A 25,785-nucleotide genomic window follows, 5' to 3' on the forward strand; every position below is an offset into this window, starting at 1 on the left:
CATCCATCAGAATAGAATCACACATCTATCTTCTCCAGAAACATCTGAAGGCCCGTCAAACAATCCACAAACCGAACTCTTGTCCATTTAAATTCAGAAAAACAACTGAAGTAAATTGTTATGCTAATGTGACCATAATCTTCTCTTTCAATTGTTGACAAACTTTACTTAAACGGCTCGAGCCAGTTGTGGTTACAAATGCTCATCCTTCACAGAAATGCCATAAACAATCTCGAGAACACTTAGTGTCTCAGCTGTAAGGCAAGAATTAGGACTACTGTGCAGGAATGGTAACATGTACCATAAACACACAAGAAGATCCACAAGAATTCCTAATGTACTTATTATAAGTACTGGGAACCAAAAACATCCCTATAAAATAAATCTTCCAGATGTCATACATGTGGAAACATACATGCACTCTCTGCAACCATGTTTCACAAGACCACATCCCTAATGAACGATTTGTATATGTATCCATACCAAATTCTGAATCAATTCCGTTTCACCAGCTTCTGCAAAATGCAAATCATGGCATATTATGCCCTTTTTGCAATTCAGACAATCGTTCCAGCATACAAATAAACTCACATAGCCAATATATCGTACTAATACTTCTAAGGTACAATGCAGATGGTACCAAATATAACTGTAAGCATACAGGCTTAACACACGGCCAAGTATCTCTTGGAAAGAAAAACTTCACAACGGTAGGTATAGTATACAAAACTAGTGCCACAACCACTTCAGGGCACTGCACTGCATATGTCAAAAAAAGAAGTGGTTGGTTTGAATGTAAAGATACCTCAGTTACTCTAAGAGACTCTGTGTACTAAATACTTTGCATATGTAACACATTTCAAAATACCCCATAGGTGAGGCTTAATAAGTATTTCTGTAAGTTAAGATGAAATGTGGTGATTTCCATCATTTTTATTAAGCTCAATGATATGACTTTTCGTTGGGAGATAACATCAATTACATATTCAAATCTTAATCAGAATGGTGAACGTATTTGATGGTAATTGGCCTTTTCTACTAATATAAGAGGGCGCCGAGCTTAGGGAAATATGCCCGTGCATAAATTAATGGAGCAGACACACCATGGCAGTGTTTGTATAACATTGGCATGGAAACGCTATAAGCACTCATTGTATCACTTTGAAGATATACACAATTGCATGCCTAGAATACATCCAACTAAGGTGAGTCCAGCCGAATATATTGGACAACACGTTACTAGCCTCCCTTACAAGATGGCGCCCAGCATCGGGGATCTAGCCCATGCTGGGGAAGGGAGCGCATGCACCATGGCAACATATGTACAACGTTGCCATGGTTACAATATATCAACATCGATTTAAAATGGCGCCAGCTCACGGAACTCTGTGCTAGCTGACGCGAGAGACTGAAGAGCTACGGTAAGTGCTTTTGCCTTCTCTCTGTTTAGAATTGGATCACGGGTAGGCACCAGGATGAGTCTGTGATAATACTAATCAGCATATAGGTAATCATAATACTTATGGCGAACTGATCAAACAATCGAGCCATGAATTAACAAATAACTACCATGACATGTTATGAACCATTTGCTATAGATTATAACCACCGGCATTAAAGAGACTTAATCACTTTGCACCCAAAACGAGATAGAGCAGGAAAACTAATAGAAAATCAATTGATAATCAGTTACCCTGAAATAGCCTAGTGAACATATTAACTAATGATGGCAAAGTTTTGCATATAATGTGGGAAATTGTAATATTTTTCTCCACAGAGATTTGGACTTTGGGGATTAAACCCTTTAATAACTTATCCAAAACCGCCGCTTGGAACCTTCATTTAAAGTATATCTGGTAAGCAACCCCATATCATTGGGGGTGTTGACACAAGTTTGGCAATACCAGACCAAGTTTGTAATATATGATAACTTACTTACAATTTGACTAACGCAAAATTATCATTTTGTTTTTTCTCTTTTATCTTTCATTTCTCTGGTTTCCCGTTATTCCTTTTTTCTCCCTCCCCTTGCAATGCTCCCCATCACCAACCCGTATTATCTGTCATGGATCGTAATTTTATTTTGGTGTTCCATTTTGGGAACTGTGGAATCATGTTTGTTTATGGGTTTTATGAATTCATTTTTTGGGTATTTGACAATTTGTCTTTTGCAAATGGGGTTGAATAATGTTTATATAAATAGCACTGATTTGAGAAAGGCTCAGCCGAGCCGAAACACGTGTAATCAAGAAGAGGGCGTCTTTTTTACTGAGTATTAATTGAAGCACAGCAATACCTAATGGGGCAGAGTCCGGGAGTATTTCCTCAAATGTACATGCATAATACTACAATAGCACGTTTGAAAGCGAATCAAGTTAGAATATGCCAACAGGTATCAAACTACTTGAATAACACCCTATATTGCAAAGCACTTCAAATACGCCATCTCAATTTTTATAGGACAAAACATCTTCTTAAACTCATGTAACTGTAATCGGATTGTTTTTCCCAATGATTATTTAATGTCAATACAACAGCAGTGTGTCATATACTAATGTTGTACCAAACATAGTACTGAGAATGTGCTGTTTTTGAGGGTCTAAAAAAGAAAATATATATTTTAAATTGTATACAACTACAGCTTTTGAACTATACAGCCTAACCAATTGTACTGTTTTTTCTGCAGAAAATAAACCTCAGATTGCAGCTTCATAAAGCTACAACACTAAGTAATCACAGCAATTATGATCAAATACATTTTCTATGAGCACTATCCTCAATTGTACTACAATCATAAGTACCATATACAGTTCAATTACATCATTCCTCCATATTACAAACACTTTTTACTCCCACTACATTACCTATAATTACTATACACATTGCTACTATGGTGATTCTGGCCATACTCATACTACATTACCTATAATTATTATACACATTACTGCTGTGGTGGTTGTGTCCAGTGCATATATTCTTGGGGCCATGGCCTGCAGCCATGCCCCCCCGGAACCAGCCACTAGCCTCAAGCACCACAATACAATTAACTATATGAGAAGTACCCACTATACACCGTCAACTAATAAAAATCACCCTGAACCCCCTGCAATCAAAATTATGTCAGCGGACACCAAAATTGACCACAGAGTCAGTGCAATTTCCAAACCCTTTTTGGACAGCTCCACATTACGCCTGTCCGCGAATCCAACATGGCGGGCGTTTCCAAAATTGTGACTCACCTCACTCTCTCCATCATCCAATCAGCGGGCGCGTCCGCGGACCGACCAGGGAAGTGAGTCTGCGGACCGGACCCAGATATTACACATTTCCTTTTATCTACTTTTTGGTCTTTTTTAAAAAAAACTACTAGATGGATTTACACCAAATTTACAAAAGCACACTTTGGGACTAAGCCGCCGCTCCTGCCGCAAATTTTGTGAAAATCGGTCCAGCGGTTTTCCATTCTGTCTAAGTGGAAAAAAACACACATTTTGGGACCCGCCCTATAACATCGCTTCTCTTAATGAAACCTCACCAAACTTTGCAGAATCGATCTGAGTGGGCCATATACATTTTTTTTTGTAAACTTTTGTGAGGATTTGCCCAAGGGGGGTGAAGTTATAAGCCACCCAAAAAGTGTTCTTCCTATGGGTTGAGCAACTTAACCATAACTACAAGGCCACTACTGCAGGCCCATTAATATATAATTGGCTCAAATTGACTTCCCTACTTGCACATTTAAGATGAAAAAGTATTTTTCAAACCTTTTAAACCCACCATAACTTTCTTTGTGGTGTGTGTGTGTGTGTGTGTGTGTATATATATATATTATGGAAAAAACATTGGTTACAAAGATGTTAAGGTGAGAACTTAATGCACAAAACCCTGGAAATTCAGCTAACACACCTACACTTTGTGCCCCCGATTGCGCAGACTATGGCCATAATGATGCCATCACAGATCACATCACCGATGACATCACTAATTACATTACAACAGTAACTGGCATTAAGCACAGCTTTCAGCCATTGTCGGTGTGCATGGCCAAATATATTTTAACACCTCAATGGGTACTAGTCATGGCCTTCAGCTACGGACAGTGGTCACAACCTTCATCCATGTGCACTAGCAGGCTACCAACCATAGGTTTTGACCTTTACCAGTGGATAAAGCTTTCAACCGGATTAGGCACTAGCCATTGACTTTAGCACAATACTGTCCACTGGCCACAATCTTTGGCTGTGCCCACTATATATTCTAACATATAAATGGCCCACTAGCCATGGCCTTTGACCTTGAGCCGCTTGTACAACCTTTGGCCATGTCCACTGTATGTTTTAAAATAATAAAATGCAATAAGCGATAACCTTCAGCCGTGCCCACTGTGTATTACACAACACTAGCCAGCCACTAGCTATGGCTTTCGACCATTCCCACTGTATATTATATACACTAAACAGCCACTAGCCACGGTCTTCAACAAAATACTACCCAGTGGCCACGGCCTTTGGCTGTGCCAACTGGATATTTTGACATATTAATGGGCACTAGCCATGGCCTTTAAGCATGGCCACTGACTGCAGCTTTCAAAGTTGCCCGCTGTATATTTTAAAACGGTGATGGGCCACTAGGCATGGCTTTTAACCATGCACATTGGCATTTGTGAACACTAACCGACCACTAGCTATGGCCTTTGGTGCTGGCCAGTGACCCCAGTCTTTGTCATTGACCAAGTACACAGCCAAAATTGTTATTAAGGTAATCAAAGTTTTCATGAGCTAACATATAAATGATCTTATGTCTAATTCCATAATAGATGTAATCAGTTTCATACAATGCAATTAGTGTTGTCACCAGTGATGGGATCTGTGATGTCATCATTGTGATCATAGTCTGCGCAGCAGGGGGTGGACAGTTAAAGTGTCTTTAGCTGAATTTCCAGTGTTTTATTGCATTAAGTTATCTACTTAACGTCCTTGCAACTAATATTTTTTCCTTGAATTTCAAGGGTTTTGTTATTCCATACATAATTAACATTAATAATAAAGACAATTCAGCTAATCAAAATAATGTACTATGTCTAGAAAGTAAAATGAAAAGCAATTGTGCAACCACATCCCCCCCAAATAAACCTGTAACAAAAAATGTGTTTGCATGTGTACTTAACTTTTTAAAGTATTTGCATGTATATGTACTGTTCATGAACTTAATGTTTTACAGTAACTTTGTAGAAAGACTACACTCCATATATTTTCTAATAAATGTGTACAAAACTACTGCCCATATAAACATATATATATATATATATATATATATATATATATATATATATATATATATTTTATTAAATGGTTTTATATTGCTGCGTCTACTAAAGATGCATTCCCGCTACATACAGCAATGACTGGGGGGGTACCTTTGTGTGCGAAATGAGCCAATAGACGTCGACATCCTTCAACATGGCTACGTATCTTTACGCCTAATACGCCAGCCAATCAAATCATGCGCTGCGGCTCCGCACCTACATGTGACTTTTATACGGGTCAACGAATGATCCAATCAAACGTTGAGATATATTCGCGGGAAATGCGAAATTAGCCAATAGGACATCAAACTCCTTTAACTTGTCTACCTATCTTTGCGCATGATCATCCAACCAATGAAATCCCGCTCTGCGGCTCCATGCCTACACATGACTTATAAGCACAGAGCCACAGCGATAGCTGGTCCGATAGCACAGCGAGTAGAGTTCTCACTTTGACATCTGTGCAGAGCCTGCTGATGCAGGTTCGAATCTCGGCAGGGCCAAACTCAGCCTTTCATCCTTCTGAGGTCGATAAATGAGCACCACACACCGTGGGTAATAATAAGCAGCACTTAGATGCCTGAGGGTTTGTAGCGCTATATAAATGCTAAATTATTATTGATATTATATGTATCAACGAGCGATCCAATCAAACGTTGGGATGTATTCACCCAAATACACCCATTCCGTCTGATGTGTATGCGCGTGTGCAAAATGAGCCAATTGGACATCAAACTCCCTTGACGCATCTACAAATGTTCCCGCATGATCTACCAACCAATGAAATCACGCACTGCAGCTCTGCATCTACACGTGACTTATATGCGTGTGAACGAATGAGCCAACTGAATGTTGCGATATATTGACGCGGCTACACCCACACCGTTTTACGACATCTGCGCGTATGAGACTGTCCAATCAGATGGCACAGCCGTGTATAATCACCACACCCACAAAAAAGTTGTTCACATTTATCATTGCTTTCTGAACTTGCTAGTGAATGGGTTTCTCAGAAACTGCAAGCACTTTTGACACTTTACCCCTTAAATTTCTTAACCTTTTTACCCAATTTGTGAACCTTTTTACCCACCTTTCCCCTAATCCTATTTCCCTTTGTACTGTGATTTGGTCAGTTTGTGTATTTTTTGTTTGACATTTTGAAAACTTTTTTGAAATTTTTTGCAGCATTGTCTTGTCTTTTGCCTTCCTACTAAGACATTCCAACATTTCTACTCCACCAAACGCCAACAACTGTCCCCAAAATGCCTACTAGCAGCCCCCCCCGCCCTCATAGCCCTCTTCCACTCCCCTAGTCTCTTACAATCCTCCACTGAATTCATATAAGATGCCACCCCATTCAAAATTTTGGATAGCCGCGGCTACCACACTTCCACAAACACATGTGTCATTTGCCCGACTATATCGGTGGCTGCAGAAGGAGTGAGGGGAGTGGATATCTACCCACAAATAGCAATGCTGTGTGATGGGTGGCTGCTGTATAGCCGGGAATATTATGAACAGCACCATCATCCAACTATAGAACCTACAACATACTCGCACACATCCTACATAACCTGCTCATACAAACTACTAGAAATTCAAACTAGAAATAATGTTCCTGGAAACTGAGAAATACTACAGATATAATGGCTGGTTTGAAAACGGTGTGGCTGATTGGAGAGAGTTGGCTGTTTTGGTTCCTTGCTTTTTGTGAGAAACTAAATATTAACATTGATCTAGGTTTGAGAGATTGTGCAATTAAATGGTTTGGATTGCGGGTAATGCGTTGGTTCCAAGCTTTTCCAAAACTGTTAAGTCTGAGAAGTACAGGTCACCCAGATGTCATACTAATTCATTGTGGAGGCAATGATTTAGGGAATGTATGAGGGGTGTCCCTTACTTTAATGATAAAACAAGACCTGGGGAAACCTAATGGAATTATTTCCTCACACAATCTTTCTTTTCCAATTTCACTCAAAGGCAAAAATGGAGATGGACCACCAGATTTAATGGGGAAAATTGAGAAATTGTCATGGGTATCAGGCAGGTAGTTGGGGCAAGCTGGGTGGAGGCTTGGCAGGTCTGGCATAGGCACACAAAGAACCCTTAACAAATCCCTCCTTTCATTCCTTCATAGTATTTGTAGTAACTTCCTGGTTACCACTTCCTGTTGCCAAACAGGAAGTGTATGATAACTCATGAGCTCTCTAGTGTTTGGGTGTGGCTGACTATATAAACCACACCCAAGATTCTTCCAGTGCTTCGTGTTGCTTACTGTGAGCTGGATCAGCAACACTCTTGCCGTGCTCTGGATCAGCCAGAGTCTGCTTACCTGCTCCGGATCATCCTGCTTCTGCTTACCTGGTCTGGATCATCCTGCTTCTGCTTACCTGCTCTGGATCATCCTACTTCTGCTTACTCGCTCTGGATCATTCAGCTTCAGCTTACCTGGTTCTTACTCCACGCCGCAGCTATCTCCAGTCAAGAGGGGACTTCTACACCGGCACCTGTAAGAACAAAGAACAAAAGCGTTAACATGCACACATCAGTAACGCTGTGCATACTCACCGAATCTTCCCGTGATGCTGGAATCCAAGTTAGTTGCACGAGCGCACAAACCCCTTTAAGAAAGAAGAGACATTATTAATTGCGCTCACTCCAATAATGCGGACACTTATTTCACTGGGCTCTCTCTCTACACGGTGCATACTTACCAAAAGCCTCCGTGCAAACTTACCTAACAACGAAGTCTCCAGTAGCGCTGAACCCGGACTCGAGGCGCTAATATCACATAATTTCTCCTGCAAGGGAAAGGGAGAGACATTACCAGGCGCACTCTAATTGTGAAAGTGTTGCGCAAACCTACCAGCAGCTGGCTTCTACACATAGTGCTACTCACCCACAAAATACCGGCAAAGACAGTACAGACAATGTTGGACACTCAACATTCTCCGCGCAACGTTCACTTGTGGGAAGGACTTTAACCAGTGAAGAAACTGGCACCTTGAGCTCTCGGCCTCACTGTGAAGGCATAAAACAGCGTTTGGCATCTGAACTCAGCCTATAGACATTGGCACCAATCGCATGAGTGAATCGCGCCGCTGCAAATGCAGGATGGAGTGCACACCCTACTAAAGATCACAGTAAGCCCATGGGGGGGACAGCACAGCACACAGTAAAGACAAGGGAAGGGCCCAGTGGAATCGGGTGAATTCAGGTCTGAGTCTACACCTTGTATTTGACAGGTATTCCTCCGGGTGAAACCGGGGAAGTGAAGACTCTGGGTCAAGGGAGGCTCATCCATTGCTCCTGCAGAGACACAGGTGAGTGTGACAGAAATCCCAGAGAAATGTTAATAAAGCAGTGTCAGCATTCATGGTAGACCACAACCAATTATGGATTTCGAACAACATACAGTTCAACATGGCCAATTTCTATAGACATGACATAGTACACCTAACCGATGAAGGAAATGCAATGGTCCTTCATAACATCAAAACAGTACTCCTGATGTGCAAAAGTTCTACACTCCGTGAACCCCAAAACTCATACATAAATACACAAATACAATAAATAATAATAAAATAAATGTTTTATTATACCCACGGCTAAAGTTCATTGACGTTTACCATAACCGTGGTTACAAAAAATCAGTTAAAAGGGGGACCGACTTCCCATTTTATACTACAATCCAACTTAAATGATCAATACAGTACAGCACTACTCGTGTACTTATGTAAAGTAACTGAAAAATAAGAAAGCAATGAAAAATACATAACAATAAACTAGATGGATAAACTCTTCACAGCCACACAATATAATGCCATAAGTGAGAATACACAACCTAAAACTAGACTACAATTGCTCCTTTTTATATCAATTTTATTGAACTATTTTCTCCTACTTTTCTCCAAAGTCTCACATGCTCAAAAGTCAGAAAACACAAATCCAAAATAAAATAAATGGACCGCAGACATCCCCAGAAATATAGCTGCAAATACAGAACTACTCTTACCCAGGGGTGTCTGTAGTCCTTCATAGCCTCGGATATAGCCATGAATAGCGGCAAAACGACCAAAAAGAAATGCTTGCCTGCCCCCCCAGACCATCACCAAGTGCCCCCTCATCTCTGCCAGCTTCCCTCACTCCCCAGACGGCCTCACCTCGCCTGCCCTCGCCCTTTCACCCCAAAACACAGGTTGCTTCTGTGATGCAGTTTGCTTTCAGATGTCGGCTACATAAAGCTTTGTGTTGCAAACCCGGTCCCTGGACCACCTTCAACTCCCAAATTTCACTCAGTGCCCTCTAGCCATCCCTCCACATCTACCCCAATGGCATTTGTAGCTTTTTACTGTTTCATGTTCCCAAAACCTCGGTTATCATCGAGAGAGAAACAAGAGGGTGGTAGTTTCATTTCTGAAAACCATGGGAGATAACTCTATATTTTTTTGCCGAAGGGGCCACCCCCTTCTCCATAAAATATTTAAATAACTACTGCACAGAATAACCCCAAACCATGCATGGCATGCAAGTCAATGATTTGTGCCCACGTTGTTTTGGACCTGGTCCAAATCCATCCAGCGGTCTGGGCTGTACGCTTTGACAAAAATGTACCTTTTTGTCTATGGGGAAAATGATTGAGAAGTAGGCTGCACTTTTGGAGAACATTTTTGTTTTTGTTGATGCTTAATTTTATTTTTTAACTAATCTTTATGAAACTTTGCAGTCTGTGGGGGTGAAGGGGCTGCAGACTTTTGATCACTTTTGAAATGTCGGTCCAATCCGTTACTCGAATCACAAGTTATTAAAAATAGAATTTTGAGGGGTTCCTATGTGTCTCTGACTCACCTTAACTATAGGGCAGCTTTTACTGCACTATAATATATGAAGGTTAAGAAAAAGAAAAATATCCTTTGAACCTATGCTGTCCTATATGCCAACTCTTATACTGTTCTTAATTTGTAACACAGTCAGCAGTTACTGTCTCCCAGGCATACCTCATTATCAATAATTTCCCAATTGCAAAAGCATGACCTCTTTGCGCCGGTGCTATGTCATTAGTTGTCCCACTCACCATTTGCTTGCAGCTGGCGGGGAAAGTCAGTTTGAAGCAATGCAGCCATATTATCATTTGGTCTGAAGCCAGGCATTTGCTAATGAGTCACGCTGAGTAACTATGGACCCTTTGCAGTTTTATAGCGCGGACTCATGTGGTGCCCATGTCTGCATGTGCTTATTGATGCGTCACAAGGAAATACCACATTCTTATTTATAATGTCATCCAAGACATGCTTGCAAGTCATACGCGTGGATTTCAAGACATCCTTCTTAAGGGTTCCCACAACCGCAGTGCGACCTCTTTTCAATCCCACTGGAGTCCCGGTCCACACGTAAAGATACCCTGGTGATTGCTATGCACCATTTCCACCATTAGGTGCAATATATTTCAGGTCATGCCACTGCGGCGATGTATAACATAAGCAATAATAGCAGTATATCACTGCTTCTGTAGCTAAGGCCGCACGGCGCGGCTTCTAATACAATACTTATCGAGCACTCTATATTCGCTGCAGAATGTCCAGGCACTGGACATTGTGTTCATGGAATTAGTATCTGGCGAGGGGCAATGATTGAAAAAAGCACGCTCATTGGCCCTCGCCGGGCCTTACCAGAGTGACAAGGTGCTGAATCGCTACCACAGCTCTGGGTTCATTCACTACTGACCGCCATGGAAAGTGAGATGGTACTCTTCTCCCTGTTCCATGGTGCCCATTTTGTTTGTTTATTTTGTTTAACATAATTTTCAATGGCTCGCATGGAAAGGGAGAAGGGACTATCTGTAGTCCCTTCTCTCGATCCCCAGCAGCCCGTTTTGTTGCTTTTCTTTTTTTCAAGTCGATAAACGGTCGCAGTGCCATTTTTTCAATTCCAGAAAAAGTGCAATTAGTACCCCGGTACGACATGCCAGTGTACTAATGGCAATATGACCCTTGGAGGGGGGCATTACCAGTCGGGTAATGACCTGGGGTTCCATTAAAGCCCTTGCTTCACTCAGGCTTCTAACTATGGCCCCAGGGGCATTACCCAACCAGCTATCCCACCCCTCCAAGGGTCCTATTGCCTAATTAATAATGCCCAACACTTTTTGTTCTAATTTAATTGGCCTCGAAGTATGAGAAATTGGTGTTGGTGACCAGATCGCACAATGAGACAAGCCCAGACTGCTAGCATCTGTGTAACCTGCAGTAAAACTTTAAAAACAAAGCAAGTGGATTCAGCCTTTCATTGCCCTTTGCCGGACTCAGCATTATCAATGACTTCATCGTAACGCTATGTTTTGCAACCTTGGCCCCCGTACTGTCGTCTCACAAAAATGATTGCATTAATCGCCACTGACCTGCTGGATCCGCCTCAGTCCCTGTTGAACTTCTAAAAGTCCTCTTTTTCACTTGGTGACTTGAACTTCTTGGCAGATGACCCCTAATACACCTCTGTTCTCCCACTGACTTCTCTCTCCATTCTCTTTCCTCATCTGAGCATGTCCTCGTCATCTTAGCATCTTCTGTGAACTCCATGCAGAGCCTGGTAACGTTGCTTGTGAGGATGCCGCTGCATGGTCCAGAAACCTTAACAGTATCCAAATGAGGACCATGGGCCTCATTACGAGTGTGCCGATCCAGTAAAAAGACTGGAAAAAATGCTGTTAATATCGGCTCCGACAATTTTACCAGACTGGCACACTCTGAGTTTGCCGGTAGGGGCTCTGATTTACTGGAAGGCCTGACCTGCTAGCCGTTCAGACCCCTACTGGCAAATATCACTGGTACTGGTGTTGAGGGCACCTGTAATATCGCGGTAGCACTGGATACCTGGTAACGGTAAGGCAGGTTTGCTGATAACCTGCCAGAATTACCGGCAGGTTACTGGAAAACCAGTAATGAGGCCCCTTGTCTATGCATGCCTTACGCCAGGACCACTCCACCTTTGATATAACAGAACTTATTAAAAGAATTGTGAACTCCATCCACATCGAAGACCGCTCCTACAGAAACACAAGGCCAGATATACCAGAGCATTGACCTGCAAATGATTGTCCAGAAAACATCCAAGCCGGTGGGGCCGGTTACGCAGTGACTAAAGTTCATCCTCCTTACAGACTGCACGGAAGGCCTTTCACATTATTGTGGGTGTAAATGAAGCCAAAAAAGCAGACTTACTTATCTCAGAAGAAGGCAGAATATTTCCTCCATTGCACCATGAAGGCAACACCTTTCCAACATCTCTGTATAGATGTCATGTGATTTTTCTGGGAGTAAACTGACGCCTGTTGGTCCAGAATAATCGCTACTGTCATGTCCCAGTCTGGAATTGACCCGGCGGGAACCCATGTCGCACACAATTCTGCCAGTTCACCTAGGTATTTGTAGAGGATAAGTCACTTTGCCACGTGCCACATTTAAGGCTCCTGATTAAAGAATGGCTTGAATTCAAATCTCGCTCTGAACTACAGTCTTCCACATAGGTGGCCACTGGGTTCCCTCACCAAATTTCTGAACTCCTACCAGCTGAGCAGATACCTGAGAGTGGCGTCCCAAAATACAGCCCCAATGCCTAATGAAATGTAAACATTGTTGACTGGAACTTGGCAGCCTTGAAGCTGAGCACCCAGCTCCCAAACTTTCACACAGGCTTTTTTCTAAAGAGCATCTCTGTTTTTTACACTGCTTGTGGCATCAAAGCTCTGACACTCCTAATCTTCATCAGCAGTTAAGCATACCATATGTTTCACCTCTTTTAGTCTTGCCTACGACTGCATTTCTTGGCATGGGCTGAGCCTGTTTTACTGTGACAGCCATCTTGTTCCCTTTTTTCAATCTGAGCGGACTGCACTTGCTGCTGCCTGTCATTCATCAATCCCTTATCTAGTTTGACCAACCACTTCTAACTGGACACTGTTCCACTCACTTAAGATCCTTCCGTGCAAAACAATATTAAAAGGTTTCACTTAAAAAATAACCAGATCATGTTAATACCATGCATACCCTAGAGGTTCTGTTTGCTGAGAAGTGAGGTTATAAGCACTTTGGCACCTAGTGTCAACACAACACACACGTACCGAACTTGCATAGCATCTGTGTGGTCGGGATCTTTTGGGAGCTACTGGAAGGTCTCGAAAAAATCCCATGTTATTTAAAGGAGCTCTCCCCATATTTACCATTGCATGTAATAGTAATGCATATAAATATGTCCTATGTAAAGCGCTTTACATGAAAGCGCTATGAAAAAAACACATTATAATTGTTACTTTATTGTATTGTATTTGGTTATTTATATAGCGCTCTTTCCCCACTTGTGTGGCCTCAATGCGCTTTTTCCTCGGTTGAACGCCCTTGGTGGCCATAGTCAATGTGCTTGGAAATTCGAGGGAGTTTAGCTTAGGATATGCGTGTGTGTATGTTGCCATTCTAGGACTTGGGAGGCTGGCAAGACTCGACTAAGTAGCCCAAGAGAGGTCAGATACATGGGTGGGTGCTGTTGAGGGTTACAGATAGACTGCTATTGTTGAGGGAGCCTATGTGAGGCCAGCTATACCAGTTTTGCTAGTGGCAGAGGTGTTGAGGTACGTCAGATGTTTCTTTCTGGACGGCTATGTGTGCACTAGACCGGATGTGTTTGGCCATAGTCGTATTCTATCGTGCATGGATGCTTGGCTGTGCCTGCGGCCTGTGTCCACACTAGTGGTGTGAAGAAATACGTACGGTAGGCTGCGAGATTGCTCGGCTGGGGCAATATTTGTCAAGGTCTAGAATTGAGAGTCCTATAACAATGGGCCTAGCTTTCATACTGTAGCAGGCGTCCGCATATATTAAACAGAGATGGAGGCTACACCTAGATTTGAGAATCCTCCCATTCCCGGAGAAGGAGAACCCGGGCCTCTGATCCCACAAGCCCGGGTTATACAAAACATCTTTTGAGACTGGAGATTTTTGTTTAAAGAACTTGCTTCGAAAAACCGACTTCTCGTTGCATTCTCAGGTTTAAACGATTTGGACAACGTACTGTCATTTTTTTTTAACTGCTCTTACCATTTTGTTTATTTAATTCAACATTTTATTCTGGGTTTAATGAGGCACAGCCAAGGCTCTATTTAAATAAATTGATGGTTCTTTGATCCATGAGGTATAACTTCGAAGTGAACGCCCCCATGAACATAAAAACGACGAATTCCCTGCGACCTGGTTTCCTTTCATATTCAGTTTTGGTTTTGCTGCAGTTAGAGTACGCTTTTCCATCAACATTATTGTAGAAGAAATTGTTTAAGCCGACATTTTTGGTAAATTAATTGCTATATGGAAACAATTGCATGTTCCCACGTGCAGAATCTTTTCGTTGGAACATGCTAATAGGGCATTCTTTGCTCTAGTAGTGTAAATACTTTGTTTTCTTGAATTAGCACAGCAATACGTCACTGTGCGCTAGCGGTCGTCACGTCAGCTTGGCGCATCTGTGAGAACCGGGCCTAACGTTGCTTCATTCGGCCTTGGGCCTACTTCCGGTGTCCGCACTGTGAGCGCTGATGGGAATGGAATGCGGGTCGCAGGTAACTGCGCGTGATGTTATCTGAAGCCAGGCATTTACTAATGCGTCAAGCTGATTAACTAGGGGCTGTGTGGGCATCATGTGGTGCACATGGCTGCATGCGCGTTTTATACCCTACCTCGTGTCACATAGAACGACCACATCCTTGTTTGTCCCGTCATCCGAGACACGTCTGCAAACTTTACACACATTCCAATTAAGAGGGCTGTCTCTTTCTGGAGCTTTCCCGTGTAGTGTCCAAAAGGACTCTGACAAAGACCTCCTTGTTTTTAAAAACTTTAAAAAATACTCTGTATAGCGCTCGTATTTCGCTTAAGAGAAACCAAGGCTCAATGCGCAATGCACCAGTAGTTCTAAATGTATTTTCTGGTACCGTTGTTACATCACCAGGCTTTTTTTCGTGAGTTTTTTGGCGAACTCATTGAACAATATGTGGGGGGGTTTAAGGGGTAAGGGTGTGTGGAGTATGGGGACTAGACAATAGAGAAAAGGGGTCTTATGGAAGGGGGGGAACGAAAAATATTCTGGGAAAATCTCTGGGGGGGACCTGCTGATCTAAGAACCATGAACTATATTGTGGTGACACTTCTACATTAAAAATATCAAATGTTCAGGTTGCTTATCTTTAGGGGTGGGGCTAGCAGCCTCGTTTTGAATGATCTGTTGTATGTGAAGCTTGCTCTGGGTCTCCTGCATTGAGCTGCTTCGGTAGTCTAAGGGGCCCCACTTTAAGGCTCATTTTGGTGGTTTGATTGAAGCAGTGGGACCAGCTTTTTACAATTCATGGGCTGGAAATCGGGAGTCTTCACAAGCACATTTATTTGGGGAAAGCGGGGGCAGCTGAAAGATGGATCCTGGTTGAAAAGGACACCCACGTTTTATTCCGACCTTGCTGTGACTGGTTTGGTTCAAATGGTATGGGGGAACTTGAAAAGCTCGTTCTCCTAATTGAGTGACCAAACGTTAGCACCTGAAATGGACTGCTGGATTACTGGAGTTAAATCAGGATCGAGGGCTTGCAGGCAACTCACTCTGATGTAGCTATGGGTCCTGCTGCCTCTCGGGATTCTGTCAGGCCCTTTGGGTGCCTAACACCTTCCCTGCACTCTCTCTCTTGGAAGTCCCAGGCTCCCAGCGCCCTCTCTCCCATAGTCTGCTTACCTTGTTTGCAATGGATTCTGCCCGCTGCCCCCCTGCAGCTCGTTCCTAACCTGCGCCACCACACGCATGTTAGCCACTTTCCTCTCCTCGCCCTACCCAGAACAAAAGATGGGTTACACTTGTAAGGCCGCTGAGCCACGGGAGTTAGGCGGCCACCTGACGGTGTCTTTCTTTTTAGTTTTGGCTATAACGTGGTGTTTTAGCACCACACATAGGCCACAACGAATGCATTGGAGTACAGCTAGGGAGAGAGGGCATATGAGGAGGGCCATTGCGTGTAAGTGTTGTTTACCCACCCACTGACTCCCCATGGTCATGCTACTCCTATGGCCATTCACACCCACTTCCTGCCCCTGGCAGCCCAAAACACCACCTCATGGGAACGCTTCTGCTTGCTTTAATCAAGCATTACCATCAAGCTTTGCACTCAAAACGCCTGCCAGGGTTTTTTTCAAAGCAGTCTTCTGAGAGCTAATGGTTTAATTGGTATTTTAAAAGCTCTACTGGTGTATTATAAATGTCTTAACCAGGTCTGCCTTTAGCCACTTGATTCATAAGCACTAGGCGTGCCCTTCACTGAAGTTCTGTTAAAACCAAGCATTAGCAAAGCCAACAATTTTGGGATACTACCATTAATGGCCAGTTAGTGTAAGTATGGCAATGCCTAGCAAATACCCTTCCAATGGCTACACAAAACCCGAAACTATTAGCATTGCCAGTGCCATCGCTTGGCGATAACAGCATGATTCCCCTGAGCTCCAGGGTAATACAGGTAGCCCTCCACAAGCAACTTCTGCGCTTCTAAGAGCTCATATTGCCTGCAGCTCCAGGCAATAATGCTTAAGGAAGGACTGGGTTTTGGACTCATGCAGGTATTGGTGGTTTTCCTTCATCCATAAGTCGATGTGTTTTAAGCAATCTGAGATGTGCTCCACATGTGTTGAAAAGTATGTCAGTCAGAGGTGAATCTGAGAAACATCTGGAAGAAAGGGTTATGTTTTCCATGGTAACGGCTGCAGGTATAATTTTAACTAGGAGTAGAGATAGTGCTGAACCTTGTGCTAGTCCGCAGCACATTTTTGCTTGAAGAGGTAGTTCGGCCGATTCACATCTGTTGGCTCATTTGCCGACATAAGCTGATATATCACCAAATAAGTATTAGCACCCTGGCAGGGGTGCTAGCCAATCAGGTGGCTAGGAACGTGTGCTTGAACCGCCATTGAAGGCCAGCGTTCCATCCTACCTGACAGCCGGCTCCCCCTGCTGCCATCTTCCCCCACCCTACGTCCAGTTTTTTTCTCTCTATCCCCTCGCACCCCCCAACCTACCGTAGCTCTGCGGCAGTGGCACTCTCCGACGCCACCGCTCATTTGTCTCTGCTCCTGCAGGCAGCCTTGGAAAACGAAGAGGGTCTGCGTGCTGTGCCCCACTTCCCTTTCCACGGCAGCCATCATGGAAAAGTATTTTCCTTCGTACAATGGGATGCCACGCACCGCACGTCCCATTGTACCAAAGAAAATCCTTTTTTTTTTTCTTTTTTTAGCACCAGGGGATACCGCTTGCGCAACCGGGGTTCTAATAGCCTTAATCCCCGGTAATGACTCGGAGTCCTCGTTATCTACCCTCGCTATGCTCGGGCCGATAACTTGAGTTGCCAGGCCGTTACAGCTCGTTCCAGCCCTTGGAACAGGAGATTAACGCCATAGAACGCTCTGAAGCATTCGAAAATAAATGTAAAGTGCACATGGATTCCCCAGGATTTTTGGAGCTGGATTCCAGATCCAGAAAGATCTGGCCCAATGACAGCACTATGCTGTTTAATGATGAGCAGCGGGGGAAACTGTGCCACAGGCTGCAGATATTTCAAGTAATTTGAAGACTGAAGGTTTGCCATTATTGAGTCTTTAGAGGAAGGACTGTATTATGTCATTTAAAACTGTTTCGGGTTCTCTGACCTGTTTTTGGGCTTCTTCAGGACCGGCATTATGATTGTTGTTTCTCTTCAAGCAATGTTATGTTATGTGTGTTGTGGGCTGCTTTTCTGGCTGTCACATTACAAAGGATAATTTGAGATGTTTTTTCACTCTCCCTAATCTTTGCATCATTCTGAATGTGGGGTACATCTTATATGAAGTCATTGGCACTGTCCTGCGTCCAGATGTTCCCAGCAGCCAGCGAGAATCTGTTAGCACTTGCACCACAGCTGCAATTGCCCCATGGTCCATTCCTTGTTAGTACTGTTGCATGCCGCGATAGTGCTTTATAAAGCTCACTGCATACTTCTCTTCTGACTTGTGAGCTTGATTTGTCTCCACGCGGTTTCTCATCTGTTTGATAAGCAGGACGGGACTGAGGCATAAAATTGCCTCGGGCCACAACGAGAAAGTGGCCCACAGTTGCAAATGGAAATTCATTCCTTTTGTGACACTGTTTAAATAGTACCCAAGCGGGGAGTTTTTTTGCTAAAATGTGACGCAAATCGTGCATTTTAAAGAATATTTATTCAGCAACACTGGTCAAAACATCTAGCCGCATGGTGAAGTAACTCATCAAACTGGCCCACATTGGACAAAAAAGTGGGCCACACAAGCATTTTGCGTTTTTGCTTCGGCCATGGGCCTATTGTCCAATAGGCCAGTCCGAGCCTGTCGATAAGCCAAGCTTAGTTGCCTGAAATTGACGTCCCACTGGTAATCAGTGAAAATTTGCTCTGTGACTTCGGTACAGCATGCACAGTTTTTCTGGAACTCATGAACGGGGGTAATACGGGTCACTGTCGAACAGCAGGATGCCCATATATCACAGGAATTGGCACCGCCTGAAAGTGTGACTGTGCGTGTTTGTGGTGGTGTTCATATCTCATTGGTTGTAATTTCGTTGGATCCTTCATAAGTAGTGCGTCGATTCAGTTTGGGGCCAAACAGAGCCATTCCAATGAGCAAGATGTTCTATAAAAACTAATTCATTCAACGGAGTGGAACGTTCAGGAACATCCAAAAGATGTTCTTCCAAGGTTCTTGCATCAGGAAGTGCACTGCATCATAACCCGCGCCGCTTCCTGCTGACGTTTCCTCCCAAGAAGGCTGTGCCAAAAAGAATTTGGCACCAGCTGTGTCACTTTGTTCATAACCGGATTCTTTAGAGGCTATTCCTTCCAACTTCTCCCGGTCTTAAGTCTTCCAGTATTCCCTGGCAGGACATTAATGCCCTGACTTATGAGTGCAAAATAGTGCAAAATAGTGCAAGCTGGACTCAGAAAGGGCCCTCTGCATAGTAACAGTGGTGAGTCTACAAGTATTCACTTAATCCGGACAGAGCTTTGTAATACCTCCAGACGAAGTAAAAGAGCCTCCCAATACATTGCAACACTTCGATAGTCCATGACCCCGCCGACATCACTCTTCAACTCCGTAGGTCACCTAAGCGCCTCGTCCTTTTTATATATTGTCCGACTGTAGGGTTGGTCAGTATGGCATAGTTGGCGCGACCCCTTATAGTAATGAAACTGGAAGTGTTGGTAATCTCAACCTCCATGCTTAAATAAGCAGCAGTCGAGGGCCCAAGATGGAATGTAGCGACATTCCGAAAGCTCACGCGTATTGACTATACTATGTGTTAGTGTAGTAGGTTTGAGGAGTCCTGACTTTGAATGACAGGGCGACGCCTACAGGGGAAATGCACCCTATTATGACTACCATCTTCACGATTTACTCTTTCCTGACAGTGAAGATGCACCTACGCATTCCTTCGCTTGTATGAAATCTAGGTGGGGGGGGGGTTTGCAATGTTCACCTTCCCTTCTTGTGTGAAAGTACCAATTAAGCGTTGCATGGGTTTATGCGCCTTATAATTAAGGCTCACGTTTTTATGTTTTGTAAACAAAATGCTACCCATTAGTATTTTTGGTCCTTTCCTCTGCTTTATCAAAATATATATATTTTTTTCTGCAAAGTGCGTAGTTGAACGCTGCGCGTCATCATGGTCCATCTCACCTTAATAATTAAAGGCTCCTCGGGCTACTGCTGCTGACCAGAGCAGCGTCTTGGAAGCCATGCACACCGCTTCACATGGCAAGCAGTTGGCTTCTTAGCCCTTCTGGTGCGGTACTCTGAGTAGACCGGCATTGATTGGCCTGGAAGGCAGGATTGACAAACTGGTGGGCTATCCATCAGACCTGCATTTATTTATTTATTTCGCATTTTTAAAGCGCTCTCATAGCCCGCGGGCATCGAGGCGCTGTTAGTGGAATTGTTTTTTGTTTTTTTGTTGCGTAATAGTTTTTTTTGTTTTTGTCTTAGTTGCGTATTTATAACGCGCTTAAATACCCAGAGGTTTCTAAGTGCGGACCCGGGGATTGAACCTGTGTTGCTTCGTGTCGTCTTGCTTCCAAGGCGAACACGTTGCAGCTGAGCTATCCTCCCGAGACATTTATGGGTTTTTTTCTCTCCTCTTTTCTTTTTCAAATAGCTACTGAAAAAGAAACAGTGATTTTCTTCTGAATCTATGTGTAAAAATGTCAAACTTGCAGCCTTACTCATAATCCAGTGGTATTTCCTGAATGTAATAGTTAATGCATGCAGAGGTGCTGGGAATAGTGCAAGCATTAAATACCAATTGGCCCTTAATTAGGTGATGGTAAAAGCATGTTGCGTTTCCACAGGTGGTATTTACAAATACCGCTAGTTTTTACTTTACCACCATCTCCATATAGAAGGCCTAAGATACATTAAGTAAAAATGTAAAATAGTATTTTATATAGTTTTTCAAATTGCATATTTGGTGTTGGGTGGCTTTTTAGAATAACATATTTGGTAGTTTTTGCAGAAGTTACTTTGTTGATTCATCTGAAGGCACACTGGCATTTTGGTCAAATTGTGGCAATTGAAAACGAGCATTAGCAAAGCCAACTTAGTGGGCTCTTCAAAAGGCAGACATGCTTACTGTATTGAGAATTTTTTAACAATACAAGTGTTATAGATTGCAATTTCTACACAGGTCCCAGGAAAGTGCATCATGTGTTACTACTGCTGTTTACTTTTCTTTTACAAAACCAATTTCAACATATTAATGCTAGACTACATTTTCTGTACAAAGAGAACGAAAATGAGACACGCTAACTACTTTCATTCAGGGCTGTCTGGTAGGATGCAGCACTGCCTGGGCAGCAAGTGGCCAGGACACACTTGGTTACTCAGTTTTATCGCACTGGAGCCCATTACCTCTCAGACAGACATGCCTCCCAAATGCGACAAGAATCTAGGTGAGCATCAACTGAATGGCTGGAATTAGCCCTGTAGCTTTCAGACACTTGTTCTTGCAGGCGGAAATGACATTTTAATGACATAAATGTGAGGAGAGTTTGATAACATGTGCTGCTACGGGTTGCAGTCCTGGCATTTATCTGCCTCCAGAAATGGCAGAAAAAAGTGCCATGACTAGGCCAACTTCCTATACTCATTTTTATTGGTCGCATGCAACTGGTCATTTTCAAAATTAAACAGCTGATGGAGCGACTGACTTTGTGGGATTCAAAGTCACCTCTTATAAGCCAGTCCTGCCTTAACTTCGGAAACCAACAACAACCCAAAAAGTGATGGGTGGAAGGTTTTGTAAAAAACAGAACCACTGGCACTGCTCTGGGCAACCTTCCACATCATCGTTTTTTTAGCTCATCTGCACCATTGCAAAAGAGTTCCAGCCATATGCAAATCAGTCACGTACCGCCACCAAAGGGAGCAGACCATCCTGAACTGGTAAGCCAGATCCCCTCTGCACGTAAACACAAGCAACCCACGCATGAAGAGACAGTCTCTGCGTTAGTGTTTTGTATGTGCAGTGCTGGAAATGGAAAACATGTATTGGGGGCACTCTCACCTCTTTGGAGGGGCAGCGCTGTGAGAAGGAGGGGGTGGGGTCAAGGGACGTGGCCCAGCCAGGTTTCACAAAACAGTATCTCGTCATAGAACCCAATCCTAGCGATTTGCATAAAATCAAAGAGCATTATGGGAATATCATAATGTCCACAGTTTTTAATGTTAAACATGGCTTATAGTGATTCAGTAATGAGCACTGTTAAGTGAATAATGGACTCTCCTGTTTTGATGGGTCACAATATTCACCCTAATAAAGAGATTTCTGTAAATTGCACGACCTATATACTAGTGTGGACAACAGCAGCACTGTATGTGCGAATTTGGCCTTTCTGCCCGCAGTTCGGAGTTTTCTGAAAGGCAGCTTGAAAGACCGGTTTCTCGCACATGCAATATAACGATCAGACTGATTTCAGAGCTAGGCAATGCTGTCTGATCATTGAGGCACAGGACCTCGGCGAGTTATGTGCTGGCCCCTGGGTGAGCCATGTGCTCGCCCTGGGTCTGGGCGGTGGAGCCGGCCTATTCTCTGCACTGTGTACGCGCTTGACACTTTACATTGTGTGAGCTGGCTGCGCCCTTCATCTGCAGCGGCCATGTGCCACCGCACAACTTGTTCGCCCCTTGAGCCGGCTCTGGTGCTTGTGCTTGGCCACCCGTCTCTCACTCATACTGGAAAAGGCTGCCGAGCGCACACACACACTCGCTACGTCCATCATTCTGATTTTGTTTTGGGGTACATATACATTCTGGCGTTTATTGCTTCCCTGCTGTCACGGAAACTCCTTAAGTGCAGAAGGTACACATGGGTGAATCGATTCGGGCACAGGTGGAAATTCCTGAATTTAAAAAGTATATATATAACCGACATTTTTTATTTTTTGCAAGTTTGCACAAGAAGATTTGCACAGTATCACTCAAAATGACCAGAGTGACCAGATGCGCTAAACCCTGGTGTGATGATAGCGGAAGGCTGATAGAAATATCACTCGGATTTGGAGTGGAAAGTAGTGGGTGTGAAATGCTTGGAAGCGCACGTGTCCACCACCAAGACTGTGCCTGTCTAAATAAGTAATTGGGTTGAACACATGGGGGAGGCACTTTGACCAGGACTACTTTGTGAAGCCTTGGGAACTTGCAGGCCAGAGAAGAATATATATTTAATTACAGAATGTAATCTTTAGGGTATGGAATTAAGTTGACTTGGTAGCGAACTGCAAACCATCGGCTAGCACCCTTTGAGGAATAGCTGAGGAAGAGTGCGTAAGAGATTAAAGTTAGAGAATGCGATAACAGGTAGATCCTGGTTAGTGGTGTAATTCCAATCGTTGGCAAGGTGAAGACATTAGGTATCCAACTGGAGGCATCGCGTAACTCCGATGCATATGTTAACCAAATGACTAAAAGTTGCAACTACTCCCTTTTATCTTTTGAAACACAATCGTCCTTATATCTCCAAGGACAATGCAGCCACCATCGGCCATGCCACAGTGCTGTCGACTACTGCAGCTCTCTGTTAATTGGTGCCTCAAGTCACAATGTGGGGAAGTGCCAGGTGATCCAAAACAACGCAAAACGAGAACACATCACGCATCATAGGAGGAATCTACATTGGCTATCTGTCCAAGGTAGAATCCACTTTAAATAAGGATGTGTCGTTCACAAATGTGGTTATGGAACTGCCCCAACTTACTTAAAATCCCTGATACCACAATATCATCCCACCAGAGTACTGTGTTCAGCAGAAAAAAAAACAGATCATAAGCCCAAGATATAAGCGTGAAAAGGGGCCAGGAAAATCTTTTGCTGTTAAATCAACTAAACTCTGGAACCTCATGCCTATTACTCTTACAGGGGACAATAATTTGAGAACCTTTAAGAAATCTTTGAAAACCCATCTGTGTGTGTGTATGTATGTATGTATGTATGTGTGTATATATATATATATATATATATATATATATATACACACGCACACACACTCTCAAATCTCGGCAACATTTGCAGTAACTTACTGAGCTATCTTACTAGCAATGAGGGCAGATAAGGACAGAGGCAGACTGCTTTCGATAACAATTGATGTATTTCTAGAAAGGCCCTAGCGTGGCAGGTCAACGAAAGAGATTGTTGCACACCAGGTATGTCTGCGTTAGTAATTCATGACACAAATTTTGATCTAATGAGTGTAATTGACTAGGTAGGACGAGTGCTGGTCTGTCGTCTGAAAGTCTGCTCTCGCTGAAAGGTCGCTAAAATTGAATTACAATCCGATAAGTGTCACTCAGCCTTTCAGCCGTATGATGTTGGGCATGTAAACCAGTGAATTGTACAATGAGAAGCATTCATTCCCTGCAGGCAAGTGCACATGAAATGCTGGGAAGGGTGGGCAGCTGATGAGTGGCATATGACTGGGTTCCATGTAATAATGTCGCCACAAAAATCTCGCCATGCAAAAATATCGCCGAAAAAATGGCCGTTTTTTGTGGCGACATTATTGCATGGAACATGTGGGGGACACCCCCGCAAACACCAAACTTTTTTTTTTCTTTTTTTTTTGCCCCTGTCCCCATATATATGGTCACCCATATAATATCGCCACGACCTTTTCCCGGCAATATTATTTACGGCGACCATATATATGGGGATAATATTACCTGATACCAGTGACTGGTCGCACAAAGCTCTAAAATATGCCTTGCATAGATAAGTGAGTGAGTGAGTGTGTGAGTGAGTGTGTGAGTGTGTGAGTGAGTGTGTGTGTGTAACTAGTTTGTGAAAGCAAAGAAGGAGATGGAGACTAAGGGTCTCCTGCATGTTGTTGCTGCAGGAATAGCAGGAGACATGCTAGATGTGAATGTATGTCCATACCTGCCATTACTATGAACATGCCAATATCACTTCACTTGTTCCTTAGAACGCATTTCTGGTTACTTTAGTCTAGTCTAGAAACTCCCCCTTTCACCGTCTAAATGAGCGTAACACAACGCGTGCCACGTGGTTATCACTCTGAACTTGTTTGCTTTCTTGCAGGCCTGGAGCTCGTCACTGGGAGAAGCTGAGCGATGGCTGAGGGGGAAATCACCACGTTTGCGGCCCTGACCGAGAGATTCTTTCCCATGGGAAACTTCCAGAAGCCCCGGCTTCTGTACTGCAGTAACGGCGGGTACTTCCTGCGCATACTCCCCGATGGAAAAGTGGATGGAACAAGGGACCGGAGCGACCAATACAGTAAGTGCGCGCACCAGAGACGCCGCAGTGGCTATCCACATGCCTAGGGCCTGTCTTCCTGCTTTACTGTGGTTCTATTTATAGAGTCTTAAGTTTTGACACAGTCACCCCGCTGCACATGCACCGTCGGAGCACCGGCTTCTACGGCCTACCTTTTCACCAGGGGAATTGTGGACCAGAGGTTTAAGGCCTGCATCTTAAACTTAGTGATCAGCCGCTAACCAAAGTCCACGTGTGTGTGCGTAGACATAGTTGCCAACATGACCCGTTCCAATCTGTAGTTGCTCATCCAGTCCTGTTTTTTTCTTTGCATTCTGGGACTTATAGTCTGAGTTTTATAATGGGAAAGGTGGAACTACAAGTCACAGAATGCAAAGAAAAAACCAGGACTGGATAAGCACCTACAGAATGGAATGGGTCATGTTGGCACGTATGCGTAGGGCCCTGCCTTTCGAAAACTGTTCTGCCTACAACTCCCTTTGCCCCACTCATAGCTATCCACGGGCAAACATTTCACCAATCGTGTGGAATTGGCAAAATCTGCCCCAGATTTTACTCCGCCAGCAGAAACCCTGATTTCACGTGTTATGTTTGCCATGGGCGGTGCCACGCGCACCTTCC

The 25,785-nt window shown here is 43.6% G+C and overlaps 1 protein-coding gene across 7 annotated transcripts in view; it reads left to right on the plus strand.

The window, feature by feature from the left end:
* Nucleotides 1-25,785, plus strand: part of FGF1 (fibroblast growth factor 1) — a 524,090-nt gene that overhangs the window by 392,811 nt on the left and 105,494 nt on the right. For all 7 annotated transcript variants that reach the window (XM_069652462.1, XM_069652468.1, XM_069652467.1 and 4 more), the window contains one exon: nucleotides 24,967-25,164. In XM_069652462.1, coding sequence (XP_069508563.1) covers nucleotides 24,999-25,164 — 166 coding nt within the window. In that variant the 5' untranslated portion in view covers nucleotides 24,967-24,998. The remainder of the gene's footprint in view (nucleotides 1-24,966; nucleotides 25,165-25,785) is intronic.

The sequence above is a fragment of the Ambystoma mexicanum genome, chromosome 3p (genome assembly GCF_040938575.1).
Source record: "Ambystoma mexicanum isolate Mex_15411 chromosome 3p, UKY_AmexF1_1, whole genome shotgun sequence".
Taxonomy (NCBI): Eukaryota; Metazoa; Chordata; class Amphibia; order Caudata; family Ambystomatidae; genus Ambystoma; species Ambystoma mexicanum.